The sequence below is a fragment of the Myotis nattereri genome (genome assembly GCF_964212035.1).
Source record: "Myotis nattereri genome assembly, chromosome: X".
In the NCBI taxonomy this organism is placed as follows: domain Eukaryota; kingdom Metazoa; phylum Chordata; class Mammalia; order Chiroptera; family Vespertilionidae; genus Myotis; species Myotis nattereri.
Genome location: NC_138078.1, coordinates 105772195 through 105789972, shown reverse-complemented (window position 1 = coordinate 105789972; position 17778 = coordinate 105772195). Strand labels below are relative to the sequence as shown.

Genomic DNA, 17778 nt, shown 5'->3' with positions numbered 1-17778 from the left:
AGTGTGTTTTTAACCACACTCTTGTTAACATGGTACTAAGAATACTTCGCTTTCTTCAGATCTTCTCATCCCACTGATGACTTTTTCAATCTACCTCACAGTCCAAATTTTACTTATTTTTCCCCAAACCTACCTTTTCTCCTATATATTGTGCCTGAGTGAATGTACCATTATATAATCACTCAAGTCAGCAACTTTGGAATCATCAGACATTCATCTCTCTCTCTTTTTTTAAATATATTTTACAGAGAGGAAGGGAGAGGGATAGAGAGAGTCAGAAACATTGATGACAGAGAAACATCAATCAGCTGACTCCTGCGCACTCCCCACTGGGTATGTGCCCACAACCGAGGTACATGCCCTTGACGGAATCGAACCTGGGACCCTTGAGTCCACAGGCCAGTGCTCTATCCACTGAGCCAAACCGGTTAGGGCATTCATTCATCTCTCTTATGCACCCCTCCCTGTCCAGTCAGTCACAGAAAATTATAGATTCTTAACATTACCAGCATCTATTTCAACCTCTCCATTGCAATTGTGTTAGTTCAGGCCCTACTTTTTCCCACCTGGATTATTGCAACAGCCTCCAGCATACTTCCTATCTTCAGTTTTGCCTACCTTTAAATCTATATTCTGCACTGATATGAGTGATGGTTCTTAGACACAAATCTGACTATACGACTCCCATTTATTAGTTTCTAATAGTTCTTTCTAGCTTTTAGGATAAAGCTGAAAGTGTTTGGCTTAACCCATAAGATTGAAGTGAGTTTCTGCCTACCTTCAGAGCTTCATCTCATGAACTCTTCCACTGGCACCTCTGCAGTTAGGAACAATAATACTATTTTATTTTTAAAGTATATATTTTTTGATTTCAGAGAGGAAGGGAGAGGAAGAGAGAGATAGAAACATCAATTGATTATTGATCAGCTGCCTCCTGCACGCCCCCTACTGGGGATTGAGCCTGCAACTCTGGCATGTTCCCTGACCTGGAATCTGACCGTGACCTACTGGTTCTTAGGTTGATGCTCAACCATGGAGCCACGCGGCCAGGCAATATTCTTTTCTTTATTCTGGCACAGTTTCACATCTGTTTTGTGTCCTGGTCTCTCTGTTGGGATTACCATTTCTTCTTCCCCTTTTCACTTACTAGTAGGCTTTCAGAATTCAGTTCAAGCATTAGATGACTTTTCATACCCAAGTTTAGATGCCTCTGTAGAGCTCTTAAGTTTTTTCTGTGTGTATTGTTCTTGTCTTTGTTACTTTGTCCTGTTAACTCCATCCACCTTTTTCTCCCGGGCTCTTAGCTTTGCTTCCTCAATTCAGGGAACCCCACAGGCCCCACCTTGGTTCCCCCACTTTGGCCTGTGGCCTGGAAATTCTCTTTCCTGCAACAGTCTGACTCAATTGTGAGGCTTGTCTTGTTTGTTACCAATGTCTAAGGGATAGATGTCTTTTTTTTGGCCTAATATTTAATGTCTTGAAAAGTATAATTTTATACATTTTGTCTGTTCTTTTATTGTTTTCATCAGGGTATAAATCTGTTCACTGTTAATTCTATGTTGGCCAAATAAATGCGAAATTTAATTTTTACATTTTATGTAATTAGTCAGTATTTAGTTTTAGTTGTTTTTCCCATATGCCTTCTCCACTCCAACAATTTTTCAGATATTTATGTGATTTTATCTTTAGTTATATTTAAATCTTTCAGTCCATTGATTTTGGTATTTGATATGATGTTAGAAATCTAGTTTTTTCCTTTCTCCCTCCCTTCCTGTCTCCTTTTTCTCACTCCCTTTTCTCCTGCCCCCTTTTTTTTTTCTTTCAGTATTTTATCATTGGTTAACCAGTTGTCTCATCACTATTTGTTACATAATCCATCATTTCCACAATGCTTTTAAATTTCATTTTTATCATAAGTTGTTCTAGTTGTGGTCCTCTATGTCTGTTCTACTGGAAAATCTATAGATGCTAAAGCTAGTACTAATGTATTTCTGTAATTTAATAGAATATATGTAACTTCCTAGTAGATAAGTCCCTTTATTATGTAACTTTTCTTGGTCATCCATTCTTCCAAATGAACTTTGTAACTCTTTTATCAGATTTCCAAAACAAGCCCAAAACTACTTCTTGTATTTCTAAAAATTATTATTGTAGTTCATTTCAGCTATCAGTTTGAAGGAAAGGTTATATCTATAATATTTAGTCTTTCTGTCCAAGAACTTCCCAGTGACTCAAGTTCCTTACTAGACAATTGTAATTTTTCCATGCGGGCCTTGTGCATGTCTAGTTAAGTTTTTTCACTAGGTATCTTCTACTTTTCCTTTCCTTTATAAATGAGGTGTTTTCTAATATATATTACTAGAGGCCTGGTGCACAACATTTGTGCACTTGGGGGCAGTCCCTCAGCCCAGCCTGTGCCCTCTTGTAGTCCGGGAGCCCTCGGGGGATTTCCAACTGACAACTTAGGCCCGCTCCCTACAGTCGGACATCCTTAGCACTGCTGCAGAGGCAGGAGAGGCTCCCACCACTGCTGCTGCGTTTGCCAGCCATGAGCCCAGCTTCTGACTGAGCAGCGCTCCCCTTGTGGGAGTGCACTGACCACCAGGGGGCAGCTCTTGCATTGAGCATCTGCCTTCTGGTGGTCAGTGCACGTCATAGCGACCGTTTGTTCCGCCGTTCAGTCAATTTGCATATTAGCCTTTTATTATATAGGATAACTTGTTATAATTAACATATAGGAAAGCTCTTAACTTTTGTATATTTTTCTATAACTTCTGTTAATAATAGACTTTTTATATTTTTCCCCCTTAAGCAATTAAATTTTCTATAAATTTTGGAAATTTGTTTCTTTCTAATTTTTAAATGTTCTTTTCTTACTGTACTGTACGGAAGTTTCATAACAGTGTTGAATAATGCTAGTAGGCATTTGTTTGTGTATTTTTTCTAAAGGAATTCTTTGTTCAAACCTGCTATCTAGCAATTCCATGAAGTTTACCTTATCCACAAATAAACTATATAAAAAGAATTTCTACTATTGCCCTATGTTTCAGAATGAAATGTTACAGGCTCATAATCAGTAATTCAATAAGCAAAAATAATTACTTGATTTTCTTTTTGTAGTTTTGGGTAATAATTTTGATATAATAAATATTATATGTTCTTTTTATGTCTCTAGATATTATATTTCTTCTGGACTCTGAAAAGTCCTTAGAGTAGTCCTATGCTTAGGGTGACATTAAGTAGGCCCATTTTGATGTTTTTTTTAAGGATTATAATAGGGGAAGTAAATGTGTTTTTGTCAACTTTAAGTTTTATATTATTAGTTCAAAGCATAGGCATGAGTAAATTCTTTAGATTTCTGGTAGAAAAGACAATTTTATAAAATCATATGCATTACTTCTCAGCCTTTTGGCTAAGATCCTGTGTATAATATCATATTCATAATGTATACCTAAGGGTAATTCTAAATATTTTAACATATTAAGGCATCTTTAATTTTTTAGTGTCTCAGCAGATGAAGTTAATTCACCATTATCACCACTCACATGGCAGGTAAGAGGAAATGAAATTATTATAATATCTATTATTTTGTTCTTATTTACTTAGTTAAAAGCAATTATCTTATTACAGCCCTTAGAAAATCAGAAGGATCAAACAGATGAACAACCGTGGCCAGAATCTCAACCTATAATCTGGCAGAGTGAAGAAAGGAGGCGGAGCAAACAGATTAGAAAAGAATATTTCAAGGTACTTTATTAAAGTTATAAAATTTACTTTGTAATTAGTTTTGATCTTATCAGTTTTGTTTTATGCTAATAAGGTAGAATGTAACTCTGGTTACAATATAATAAATGTGTCATTTTATCTTAATTTTCTACATGTATGTGATACAGATAACATGGTCCAGTTATATCCATAATATTTCAGTAATTCAAAATAATTAAGAATGAGTAGATCAATCTGAATTGTGGTTTGTCAAATTCTTTACAAGAAAGATGTAATGTTTTACACTGCTGGTTGTAGCAATATGTAGTAACTAGAGGCCCAATGCACGAAGATTCATGCAAGAATGGGCCTTTCTTCCCCTGGCTGCCAGCACTGCCTTCGCTCTGGCTGGAGCTGCCTTTTCGCCTTCCCATGCTGCCCAAAGGCCCAGAGCAGCTGGGGTGGTACGGAACACCTGCGTCCCACCCTGCCCCTGGCCACTCGGGCGCCTGCATATGCAAATTAACCTACCATCTTTGCTGGGTTCATTTGCATACTCACTCCTGATTGGCTGGTGGGTGTCATGAAGGTACAGTCAATTTGCATCCTTCTCTTTTATTAGTGTAAATGTTTTAAAAGAATTGCCCCAAAAGGTCAATTATTGGATTTGTTTCAATAAATAGCATGTATTTGCAATTAACATTTAATTGTTTCTATGTAAATACATGCTATTTATGTGGTTCTAAAAAATGATTAAAAGTGTTTCCCCTGCCATTTTCTTATATTCTTATTACATTAGTAGATTTCTTAAGGTGATCCTTTAAATTAAAAGCTTAGACCATCTTGATTATTCCAAAATTTTTTTTCTCTGTATTGATTAAGGTATTACATATGTGTCCTTATTCCCCCCATCCTCTCCCCACCCCACTCAAGTTCATGCCTTCACCCCCCTGATGTCTGTGTATCCCAAATCTTTAGTTAGCATAGTTTTAATGTAATTTTACTGTGTAGACATTTGTAAAGATTGTCATATTATCTATTTGTGGTTTAGGTCTGCTAATTTGCAGATGCCAGTCATTGGAATTGGAATAATCTTTAGTTCAAGTTAGAATCCATTATTGGAATTTCTGACTCAAATGAATAGTTCAAACAAGCTTCTCACCCATGAATAACAAATTCTGTTGTCTTTGTTCACCTTTTCTGTTTCCCAAAGCCTAATTTTTATTTAATAATAATAATAATTGCCCAGCAAGTGTGGCTCAGTGATAAATTTCATCCTTCAGCAAATAATTGCTGAATATTTTTAATGAGCTTCATGTTACCTGGTCAATGTGAGACATAATGAAGAAATAATAGATAGGGAAGAGGAAAGACATTCTAAGCAGAACCCTGTTCAGTAATGGTGAAATCTATTTATCCCAACCTTTTACAGATCTGTAGTTATATTTATATATTGGCATTTATTTTAAAGTCCTCTCTTTTAGTTTATGGAGCTTTGAACAGAGGCATTCAATAAAATGTAATAGATAAGACTTAATGAATGACTGATGATGTAGGGCAAATTTTAGTATTTCTAACTAATAAAAAAGATTTTACTATATTTATTTAATCTACTGGTATAATAAAAGCATACAAAGTCTATTTATCAAAACACTTAAGTATCAGACACTAAGTATTTTAAAAATATTGACCTATGTAACAACCCTATTAAATAAGACAATTATTATCAGTTTTATTTTACAGATGGGGAAGTTAAGACACAGAGAGACGATGTTCCAGTCACTTAGCTAATAAACATCTAAGTCATGATTTGAACCCATTGTATGCTATGCTGCCTGTTTACTTAATGTAGATAGCTTAATAGCAATGAATAAACACTTTCAAATCAATGCATTTTATTGTTTTAAAAATATTTTACAGGTGAACTTCTCAATAAAGTCTTAATAGAGGTTTTAGTGACCCTTTAAACAATAATTTGATTAATAGCATCATTTGTTGATAAGTATTTTATTTTTTACTAGAGGCCCGGTGCACAAAAATTTGTGCACTCGGGCGGGGGGAGGGAGGTCCCTCTGCCCAGCCTGTGTCCTCTGACAGTCTGGGACCCCTCAGGGGATGACCACTTGCTGGCTTAGGCCTGCTCCCGGAGGATTGGGCCTAAGATGGCAATCAGACATCCCTTTGGCAGCCTGGCAGCCCTCGGGGGATGTCAACTAGCCAGCGGGGAGCAAACCTAAGCTGCAGTCAGACATCCTTAGCGCTGCTGAGGAGGCAGGAGAGGCTCCCACCACCACCGCTGTGCTGGCAGCCATTAGCCTGGCTTGTGGCTGAGCAGAGCTGCCCCCTGTGGGAGCGCACTGACCACCAGAGGTCAGCTCCTGCATTGAGCGTCTGCCCCCTGGTGGTCAGTGTGTGTCATAGTGACCAGTCATTCCCAGTCTTTCTGCTGTTAGGGTCGTTTGCATATTACCCTTTTACTATATAGGATAGAGGCCTGGTGCATGGGTGGAGGCCAGCTGGTTTGCCTTGAAGGGTGTCCCGGATCAGGGTGGGGGTCCCGCTTGGGTGCCTGGCCAGCCTGGATGAGGGGCTGATGGCTGTTTGCAGCTGGTCACACCCCCTTCAGGGTGGGGGTCCCCACTGGGGTGCCTGGCCAGCCTGGATGAGGGGCTGATGGCTGTTTTCAGGCTGACCACACCCCCTTCAGGTTGGGGGTTCCCGCTGGGGTGCCTGGCCAGTCTGGGTGAGGGGATGAGGGCCGTTTTCAGGCTGGCCTGCGACTGAAGCTTCCAGCCTCTCCTTTTTTTCTTTTCTTTTTTTTATTCTGGGATTTATTTACCTTCTATAAGTGAAACTCTTTTGCTGTCACTGGCGCGCCCAGCTCTGAGGCCGCGGCCGGCTGAAAGCAGGTATCTGGGGTTTGTTTAGCTTCTATAATTGAAACATTGTTGCATCTGGAGCTCAGAGCTGGGCTGCGGCAGGCTGGGAACCTTGGCTTCCTCCATCACTGGAGCAAGCAAACCTCATGCTCGCTTCAGCTGCGTGGTTGCCAGCCGCCATCTTTGTTGGCAGTTAATTTGCATATCTCCCTGATTAGCCAATGGGAAGCGTCTCAGAGGTATGGTTAATTATCCTTTTTGTCTTTTATTAAATAGGATGGCTTAAACATACCTCCGATAACCGGTTCTCAACCTGTGGGTCGCCACCCCATTGGCGGTCGAACGACCCTTTCACAGGGGTCGCCTAAGACCATCCTGCATATCAGATATTTACATTATGATTCATAACAGTAGCAACATTACAGTTATGAGGTAGCAATGAAAATAATTTTATGGTTGGGTCACAATATGAGGAACTGTATTTAAAGGGCCAGAAGGTTGAGAACCACTGTCCTATAATATTGCTATTTTATAAGTTGCTAAGAGATCTAATAAAATAATCTTTGAAGCGTCCATTACATAATCGTTATTCAACAAATGCTTATTTCTTCCATACAAAGGTAAGCTTCAGTCACTGGGAAATATTTTGAGATCTGTAGTTCTCCTCAGTAGTCAGAAGATGTCAGTGTTAGGACACTTGAACAAAATTGAACTATTATTTCCTAAAATGTAAAAATAATTATAAAGTTTAGATACTACTCTCTAAGTTAAGTATAAACCATTATTCAGAATGTCCAGTATTTTCATGATTAAAATATCATTGAAGCATTTAACTGGAATAATCTAATAAAAATATCATTGATTTCCATGAGTGTCTTTCTTTCAAAAAGAAGTTCTCTTAATTACCTATCTTCTGATAATCCAAAGGGTTATTCATAAGATAAATTATCCGAAATAAATCTGGATTTATAGTTAATTAAATATTAAAATATGCTACTCCAGGGATTTATATCAAATTATCACTGAGGTCGCTTAGGAATGGTTTCTTTTGCTTTGCTATGTTATGAAACATACAGAGTATTGTGCAGTTTTTGCTTAGTGCATATAAATGACTGAGCCATGGGATTTCTTTGTATTACATGGTAAATTATTTATGGTGCTGTTATTCAGTATATTTATTAAAAGTGTGTGTGTGTTTCGCTCAATTATCACTTCTAGTTGCCAAGAGTAATTTTGAGTAGTATGTTGTTTAGAGAAGCCCCTGAAACTAGGTAAAAAATGTTTCAATATATTGGCCAGATTATATGAGTAAGTAAATCATTGTAGGAGTGTCACATTAACTCTTTCAGACTCCCTGGCCACTGTCATGTACTACTCTAGTAAATGCAATTTAATGCCCTTGTTGCCAAAATAAAATCACTGCATTTCTCAAAGTAAAGCTAATCTAAGAAAGACATTACTTTATTTTAAAATCTTTTACAGAAATGAATTCATATTGTTTTAATAAGATACACAATAAAATATGAAAATCAAACCTCTATAAATTATTTTTCATATAAATGAATAGCTTTAATTTCTTATAAAAAATGATAGCACATGAATTTTCTGAATGTATTTGACAATTGACTTTTAACCCAAAAAAGTTAAAGAACGTTAGATTAACTATACTTAGTTACTTTTAAGGATTATTTGATTTCTTGAAATGTCACTTATATTTGCCTTGAAATGTATCTCATTACTATTGTTGTACCTGGACAACCAAGAGGTCTTGGGCTGCCTGTCACCACTTGAGCCAATTAAGCAGAGACAGGGTTGAATCATATATGAGCGTTTATTCCAATAATGCCAACAGTATGGGAGAGCAGTAGGTCACCCACAAAGATCTGCTTTGACCTCCCCTTGCCATTTAGCTGGTTATACACACACAAGAGGGAGAAGATAGCTATGCGCAGCTGCGAGCTACAAGTATAGCATGGAAAGGGGAGGGTAGACTCTGCAATCCGGCCTTCAGGAGCTCAGAGTACCAAAACAAGGTGGCTAATCTTCTATGATGTTACAAACAGCTCAGCCCATTCCTGGGACTGGAGAATGGTCAGCGTTCCTGAAAAAACTCCTGGAGGGGGTCAAGGTCCAGGTGCAGCAACCAGATCAAAGTGTGTCATGTCCTTGGTCTGTGCTCAAAAATGTATTTCTTTTTGGAGTAATGAAATTGAGGCATCTTATCTTTCTACTGCCTTGTTTCATCCTCCATTTTCCCAGGGTCTGTAAGAAAACTTCTTACTAATTATTAGACACCTGTGGATTTATTCTCATTACATGTTCTTCCTCACTCTCATTTCCCCCGTTAGTGCTATCATCTCATATCTATGAGATTAGTTTTATATGGAAAATGTCTTGTTGTTGAACTGTATCAGTCCTGGCCTATTAAATTTTCCTTTATGGATTTTGGCTCTGAATTCTTTTAGGGAAAAGGAGTGTCGGATCTCTTTACTACTTCCTGTTGATGGGTGGTAGAATCCTGAAGTCCTCCCTGTCTGACAAGTGAAAAAGGGAGCCAAAAAGGGGAAAGCAATTTTAAGTGAGGCCGATAGACCATTCATGTTTCATTGACTTATTTATGAGTCCAAACTGTTGAGTCTTATTTTTAGGACACAGTGATGCAGATGGCTTCTACAGTGAGGCCCATACTATTTGAGTAATCAGTTAGTTAAGCAGGGACATAAGCATACATTCTATGAAACAGAAGAACACGAAACATAAGGGCTCATGTATACAGTAAATCATAAACCAGCTGAAAAGATTTCCAGATGTAAGGCTTCTGCTGGAATGAAATCACACAGTGACAATCTGATAGATTGCTGTTAGAACATCTCTGGTGATGTCATCAGGTGCTGAGGTCTGTATGGCATACACAGACAAACCTTAAAAAAAACTTCGAAGCCCAGTCGGTTTGGCTCAGTGGATAGAGCATCAGCCTGTGGATTGAAGGGTCCCAGGTTTGATTCCGGTCAAGGGCATGTACCTTGGTTGTGGGCACATCCCTAGGAGGGGGTGTGCAAGAGGCAGCTGATCGATATTTCTCTCTCATCGATGTTTCAAACTCTCTATCCCTTTCTATTCCTCTCTGTAAAAAATCAATAAAATATATATTAAAAAAAAAACTTTGAAGACAGTTAACTGCATTGGAGTTCTTTACCTACAATTGGGTATTATGGTTTCCATTGAAACACAATTTTCTCCCTAAGATTACCCTCATTTTCATCAAAGAGCCAAATCAAGACTAATCTGTTTACTGTATTAAGTTGAGTTCCAGTTTGGCCTGATTAATTTGCATAAACACAACAGGAATGGCAATTGATTATATAGGCTTTTAAAATCTGCTTTGCTGGATCTCACAAAGTTAACTCTCAGGGCAAAGAAGCCAAGCTGCACAGTTGCCATCAGACTTTGCAATACCGATAGGGTTGGGTAAATTCCTCAAGTTGTTGAGGTTCCCACAGGTGTCTTGAGGTTCCTTCTTGCTATCAGGAAAGTAACCTTTGTCCCTTACCTGGAAAGATTGCCATGAACCATGTGACCAAGCAAGGTACCAGGCTATTTATCTAAGGGGCTTATCGGCTTCAAAGTCAGTCTTCATTCTTAGAGCTTTCTGGTGACATCCAGAGTCCTAGGATGTCTCTCTCAGACATGACATTCTAGCAAAGTGCTGGTTAATAAAACTACAATTGGAAACTGCCTTGTGTCCTGTTATGAAGAAAACAGATTCTTATTGGATTTATGCAAACAAACACATTGCCATGAGAACAATAATACTCATTAAGAGTTTCCAAATCAGGTAGGGAGAAAAATATAAATGCCTCAATATTGCTTATGAAAGTATAATTTATTAAAGTGCTTTACGAAAAGAAACAAGTTTTCTTATGTCTGGAAAGCAAGAAGGTTAAAAATCAGTAATACTTACAAAAAATTATAAAAGCTATAATTATTTTTAATTCATTCAGTCCTATAGTCAAATTCTTTTTTCCTGATTTTTCTTGCCAGTGTTTATATAAATCCAGATACTCTATAGAGTTCTAATAATTTTCATCTAGTTCAAGGGGATGATCTGAAAGTTTATTCTCCAAGATATGTAGCTTACGATAAATCAGATTCTTTTCCATGGATCTTTCAGAAGATGTAACATTTTTGTAAATGTATCAGAGTAAAACAATGACTGTCTGTAAATGACAGAAGAATTTTAAATGACACAGTTATAGATCTAATTACAATGCAATTCACATGGTACCCTTCCCTTTTAACAGACTGGAAAAGAACCAAACAAATTTTGTATTAGTTTACTTTAGATATATGATTTAGTATACCTGTAATTTCCTTTTAAGATTTCTCTTCACAACCCTTCTGTGATTTTTCACAAACCTTTGTATCCATTTAGAAATAACCAGTTTTAGAATAACCTACTTTCTTTTTTCCTTTAAAATTCATCTTCATACCTCATTCCTTCTATTATCAAAACTATACAACTTCTTTCCAATTATTTAGAATTCTTAACTTTTAGAAAAAAATCTTAGGTGACAAGTAATATTTCTCAAATTGGCAATACATTCACATTTTTTAAGAGATATATTTCAAATAAAATGTATGATATATTCATTAATACATTTAAGGCCATTCTCCAGCTTCCCTGCAATAAGAAGCCCAAAGTAGGCAAACTCAGATCAATTAATATTTCATTATCCTGTTATTTCAAAATACCTAGATATTTAATAATTTTTTATTATTTAAATCAGCAAGACTCTAATGTTTTAAGCTACCTAAGTTACTAAAGACTTTGGAAAACTATATTTAGATAAATATAATCATACTAGAGGCCTGATGAATTCGTGCACAGGTGGGGTCCCTTGGCCTGGCCAGTGATTGGGGCCATTGGGGCTATCTCGCCCAGTCTCAATAGGGGCCAATTGGGGCCAGCCGTACAGGTGGAGGGACTGCAGGAGGTTGGCTGTGGGAGTGCACTGACCACCAGAGGACAGCTCCTGCATTGAGCATCTTCCCCCTGGTGGTCAGTGCATGTCATAGCGACCAGTCATAATGGTCGCTTGGGCTTTTATATATATATATATTGTAACACTTTATTAAAACCCTTCATTTTAGTTATACCTATTCATTATGTCTTAACAACTATGAGATTTTAAAGTCAATTATTACCCAAGGCATTTTCTTGGCAAATTTTGTAACAAAGATAACATGACCTTGACAACTTTTATGAGGCTGGAGAAAAGGCGAGTGGGAGGGGGGGTTTACAAGAGTTATTTCCCATATCTATATGTTTGTTTTCTTCTGAATAGAATCCTTATGATGTAACAACATGATATCTTGCATATAAGAGATCTTATCACCCTTTAAAACAGAAACAAAAACAACCTCTAAAGTAAATAAATGAGTACTCTCAAAAGAAGGGACTGGGACACTAGCCTTACAATCTTATCTCATACCAACCTGCATAGCAAATGACCTTCACAAGGTCTGAGTGGCACAAAGCCCAAACAGCCTAGACAGGATTCCCAATGTTCATGAAACAGTGAAGTGCAAACCAAGTCCCCAAAAGATAAAGAAAATAACATCTGTAATCAAAGTTACATTACAGAAAGACAAGAACTCTTACTAGCTAAGCGTTATGGGTGGCTGATGCCTTGAAAGGGAGAGCAGGGAGTAACCTGAGATAAAGAACTCTTGGCAGCTGCTGGGAAGTTCCTGCTAACTCTGCCATGGGTTCGGCAGCTGGAGCCCCCAGCCAAGGAATGTGCCCCATCTTTAAATTAAATTAGACATTAAAGAGACACAAAGCAACAATCAACAGAGACTCTATGTTCAATATTTACAGGCACGCACAACCACAGACAAGCTTTAGACTATACTCTTTGTCTGTCCAGTCACAGAAACCTCAGAATGCCCTGCGTTTAAAAAACAAAACAAAACACTGAACCAGAGCAAAGTCTCTCCTCCCAGAGCGGATCAGACTAAGGGCTCGGAGACCAGACAAGGACCTCTGGAGGTCTCTTGCCACCAGGACCTGATCAGGCTCACCCAGTAAATGCATGCCTTACGCAGTATATGCTTCCTTACAAAGAAGCCCAGACAAGAAGCAGCAATGCTTCTCGTGCTATATAAGCACACTTGATTCCTCTTGCTCTCTTACAAAAAATGCTTGATTCAACTTAGGTGGGAGGACGAGGATTGCTGGAGCTGACAGTGGACTCCACAGGAAACTTCCTGACAGCGTTGCAAGTAAAAATGTCCCGATTTCAGCCCCAGGAACCCCCCAGTCCCCCCAGCAAGCAGGATCTCCAGTACTTACCTCAGAAGAAATCCCACTGGAGGTCCCGGCAGAGTCGCCAAATTATGTAACCGGACAACCAAGGGGTCTGGGCTGCCTGTCACCACTTGAGCCAATTAAGCAGAGACAGGGTTGAATCATATATGAGTGTTTATTCTAATACTGCCAGCAGTATGGGAGAGCAGTCAGTCACCCTGGAAATTCAGCTCTGACCCTCCCTTGCCAATTGACTGGTTATATACACACAAGAGGGAGAAGATAGCTACGTGCAGGTGCGAGCTACAAGTGTAACATGGAAAGGGAAGGGTAGAGCCTATAGTCCGGCCTTCAGGAACTCAGAGTCCAAAAACAAGGTGGCTAATCTATGATGTTACACACAGCCCAGCCCGTTCCTGGGACTGGAGAATTGTCAGCGTTCCTGAGAAAAACTGGAGGGGGTCAGGGTCCAGGTACAGCAACCAGACAAAGGGTGTCCTGTGTTCAAAAATGTATTTCTTTTTGGAGTAATGGACCCATTGAGGCATCTTATCTTTTTACAGCCTTGTTTCATCCTCCATTTTCCCAGGGTCTGTACGAAAACTTATCTGTAGTTAGTGAGGTGAGTATTGGACAACTGTGGCTCTATTCTCATTACATGTCCTTCCCCACTCTCATTGTGACAAAACCTTATAGTGACTCATAAAATACATCTAACTTCATAAATATAGTATAATATTTTAATTTAAAGACTAACTATATATATATATATATATATATATATATACATATATATATTTATGATCATAGTTACTTTTATAATGGAATAAGGAAGCCAAGTGGGCTTGTGAAATAACCTGCTTTATTCTGAGTCAGAGTTTGTGTGTATTTACTATCTTTCCTGTGAAATTAATGTACGCTTCAGAGATGAACTGACCTTTCTGTTTCTGAACAGGCCTTTATTGTGGTTTTTAAGTTTGGCTGTAAAAAAACTTCAGTTATTCAGATTAATATTAACCGAGGACAGCTGAGTAGAATTAGTAAAAAGTTGGCCTTATAGAATATTTTCAAAGCTATGTATATATTAGGTTTTGGACCTTTAAATATGTACAGTAATGACAACTTAGTAGCATCTTTCTAAGTTTTCATGTATAACAGGCATTTTTAACTAGAATAGTAGTTAAGTAACAATAATAAAAGTCTCATTACTTAAGTTATTGACTGCATCATCCTCTGTTTCTTTCCATTATCAATTATCCGCTCATTTTTCTATGTCCTTTTTACTACCTTCCATCTCATAAATAAGCTCAGATCTCTACCATTCTCCCAGATTCCCCTTTCAGCTATTGCCATATCTCTTCATATTAACCTGCTAAAGGCAAAATCCAGTGTAGCATTTGACAGTGATGACCACATCCTTCTTTTTGAAACTCCTTTCTTGATTTGTACCTCACATTATTCTTCCCTGATTTGTCTTTTCTTTTTTATGTTCTTACCTAACTTTCCTTCTGCTTGCTCTTTAAGGTCTCTTTCTTTTTTTATTACTCTAAAAACTCTGTGAAACTTTTATAACTCCAGATGTCTCTTATATTCATCTGGGTCTGAACTTCTTCTGGTCTCCAAACCTGTGTTTCTAATTGTCTTGGTGCCCTATGCGTATTTCACATTCAGTATGTCTCACCTTCCTGGCCCTGAATCATGGAACTTGCTCCTCCTTTCTATCCTATTTTTTAAAAAATAAAAAATATATATTTTTATTGACTTTTAGAGAGAGAGGAAGGGAGAGGGAGAGAGAGAGAGAGAGAGAGAGAGAGAGAGAGAGAGAGAGAGAGAGAGATTGGAAAAAAACAAACAAAGCCAAAACATCGACTGGCTGCTTCCTTCATATCCGCTATGGGATCAAGCCTGCAACCCGGGCATGTGCCCTGACGGGGAATCTAACCCACAACCTATCATTGCACGTGACCATGCCCAACCAACTGAGCCACACCAGCCAGGTCTGCTCCTTTCTATTTTTTAAAATATATATTTTTATTGATTACAGAGAGGAAGGGAGAGGGAGAGAGATAGAAACATCAATGATGAGAGAGAAAAATCGATTGACTGCATCCTGCACGCCCCACACTGGGGATCGAGCCCGCCACCTACGCATGTGCCTTGGCCGGGAATGAACTTTGACCTCCTGGTTCATAGGTCAATGCTCAGCCACTGAGCCATGCCGGTCGGGCTTTATTCTTTATTTTTGTTAGTGGTAATGTTATCTGCTTTATTGTCTAAGCTTTATACCTCAGTCCTTCTCGTCTTTCCCCCTCTCATTCCCTTGCCTAATTGGTCACCGGGATGTTAATTGAACATCTTTTTTTTTTTTCCAATCCATCACCTCTTCTCCATCTCAGTTACCCTGGCTTTTGTTGAAATCCTCATTTTTCTTTTGTATCTGGGTAATTACAATGACTTCTTTTTTAAAAAAAATAGTTAGATGTAATAACTTCTTAATGCTCCCTCCCTTCTCTAGTTTCACAGCTTTTGAGAGATTCCTGACTTAAATTTCTTTATTGGCTCCCCATTATTAATAACGAAAGTTTGGACAGCTTAAAAATTTCATGGGCCATACTTACCTACTTCTCTAAGTTTTATTTCCTGTCACAATTCACTTCCCTCGTTAGTCACATTACTTTGTTTTCTGCAGAGGCTGAGCTTTTTTATTTCTTTGTGCTTTTCTTTTTCTGGGAATCCCATTAGCCCTTTCATTTCTGGTAAATTTCTACTAATTATTCAGGATTTAGAGATGGAAGCATATAACATGGTGGTTGAGAACCTGGGCATCTAGAATAGTATCTTTTTTTTTTTTTTACAGGATTGTTATAACTATTGAATGATTTAATGTAAAGTGCTTAGAGTAGCACTTGCCACAGAGTATACTCTTTTTTTTTTTTTAAATATATTTTATTGATTTTTTACAGAGAAGAAGGGAGAGGGATAGAGAGTTAGAAACATCGATGAGAGAGATCGATCAGCTGCCTCCTGCACACTCCCTACTGGGGATGTGCCCGCAACCAGGGTACATGCCCTTGACCGGAATCGAACCCGGGACCCTTGAGTCCACAGGCCGACGCTCTATCCACTGAGCCAAACCGGTCAGGGCCACAGAGTATACTCTTAATAAATATTATCTTATTCACTCAAATGTCCCTTTGTTTTGTTTTATTTTGTTTTGTATTAATAATCTATTATTGGATGTTAATTCTCAATTAGAATATGAAAGCATTTAGCAAAGATCAGGGGTGCCCAGCAAAGAAAGCCATGGTCAGGAATGCAGACTCTGCCCTCCACACTGGGCCTTCTGTGATACTTGAGTAGATGCTCGCTGTTGAGCTCCTTGCAAGAAAGGCAGTAGTGGAAAAGTACCTAAGCTGCCAGCATAATAGAAAACCTCAGTAATGCTCATTTTCTTCATATTGACATACTTGTAATACCCATTGATAGTAACCTCTTAGAAACACTCCAACAGTGCCTTTAGGGGTAAAATCCTGCATCAGTTTCCAGCTTGGCAGCTCCCTTATTTTGACATCCATGGGTTTCTTCTTTGCCGGTATGACTGATGCCATCGTGGAGTACTGTTGTCTGCTGTCCAAATGTCATTGTTTTGTTGGAGTAGAATAAAACCAAGAATAAGTGACATGAGTAGGGATCATACCTTGGGGTAGCAAATGGATTTATTCACACATTGCAGACTCCATTCAGTGGCAGTCTGGAACATTGGATTGAAAGCATATTGTAGCTTTGTCTGGGATCAGCTGGAAAGAGCAAGTACCCTGATAGAAATCACAAGAGAGACAGCGGAGACAGAGGAGGTTTGTATTTGTAACCCCCAATACTGCTCAGCCCCCAATTTGTGGTTGAGGTACCAGGTGGGCTATCTATTTTTTGAAGAATTATGGAAGATAAAGCTGCATAAGTCAATGGGGCCATTAAATACAACCTTGAATGCCAGGCAAAGTAATTTGGACATAATCCAGAAGTTAGTAGGGTTTTCCAACGGAATAGCCATGTGTTACGAGTAGTGTTTGGAGAAGGTTAATCTGCACTGATTTGCAAGATTATTGTGGTGGTGAGGAATCAGAAGTAAGAACACAGTAGTGGTTGTCATACTTGTATATCCTTGATTCTAAGAAGCACTTTTCACATACTAGCCTTTTTTGGCATTGACCATATCACCTCTATGCCTAAGTTTAAAATGAAGACAATAGTATTTACCTCAGAGTTGTTACGAAAATTAAATGGGTTAATAAGTGTAACACACATCAATCAGTGTCTGACATGTAAGACATTTCAATTAGTGCCTGGTATATCGTAAGTGCTGGCATAGTGTTAGCTATTATCACTATTACTATTATTATATACCCAATATATACATTTAATGTAGTGGTGGTGATTTGTTTTTTTTACCTGAAATCAGTAGGCTTCTTAATAATAGATAATGTTTTCAAATCGTGAGATTACAGACTAAATATGAGATAACGGGGGCTAGAATAGGATGATAGTTGTGAGAATTCAAAAGTAAGTCTGAGATAAAAACAAGTGACATGATGACATGTTGGATTTAGTGGATTAAGAAAAAAGAGGATTTAAGACAACCCTCGGGTTGAAAAACTGAATGAATGAAAAATGGATTGGTTTAGGGAGGAATTGTTACTTGATATACATAAAATACTTAAAACAATGCCTTGCACATAGAAAGTACTGTATGTGTTAGCTATTAGTAAGTAGTAGAACCATTTAAACTGGTTATGTAATTAAACTTAATATCACATAATTTAATAAAAATAGCAAAATATGAATAAACCTCGCATATAATTTACTAGTAGAGAATTCCCATGTTCA

The 17778-nt window shown here is 38.1% G+C and overlaps 1 protein-coding gene across 4 annotated transcripts in view; it reads left to right on the top strand.

Annotated features, from left to right (window-relative positions):
* LRCH2 (leucine rich repeats and calponin homology domain containing 2) overlaps positions 1–17778 on the top strand; it is a gene marked incomplete at its 3' end in the record, with an annotated part of 107138 nt that overhangs the window by 75509 nt on the left and 13851 nt on the right. For all 4 annotated transcript variants that reach the window (XM_081115146.1, XM_081115144.1, XM_081115145.1 and 1 more), the window contains 2 exons: positions 3504–3552; positions 3631–3747. In XM_081115146.1, coding sequence (XP_080971272.1) covers positions 3504–3552; positions 3631–3747 — 166 coding nt within the window. The remainder of the gene's footprint in view (positions 1–3503; positions 3553–3630; positions 3748–17778) is intronic.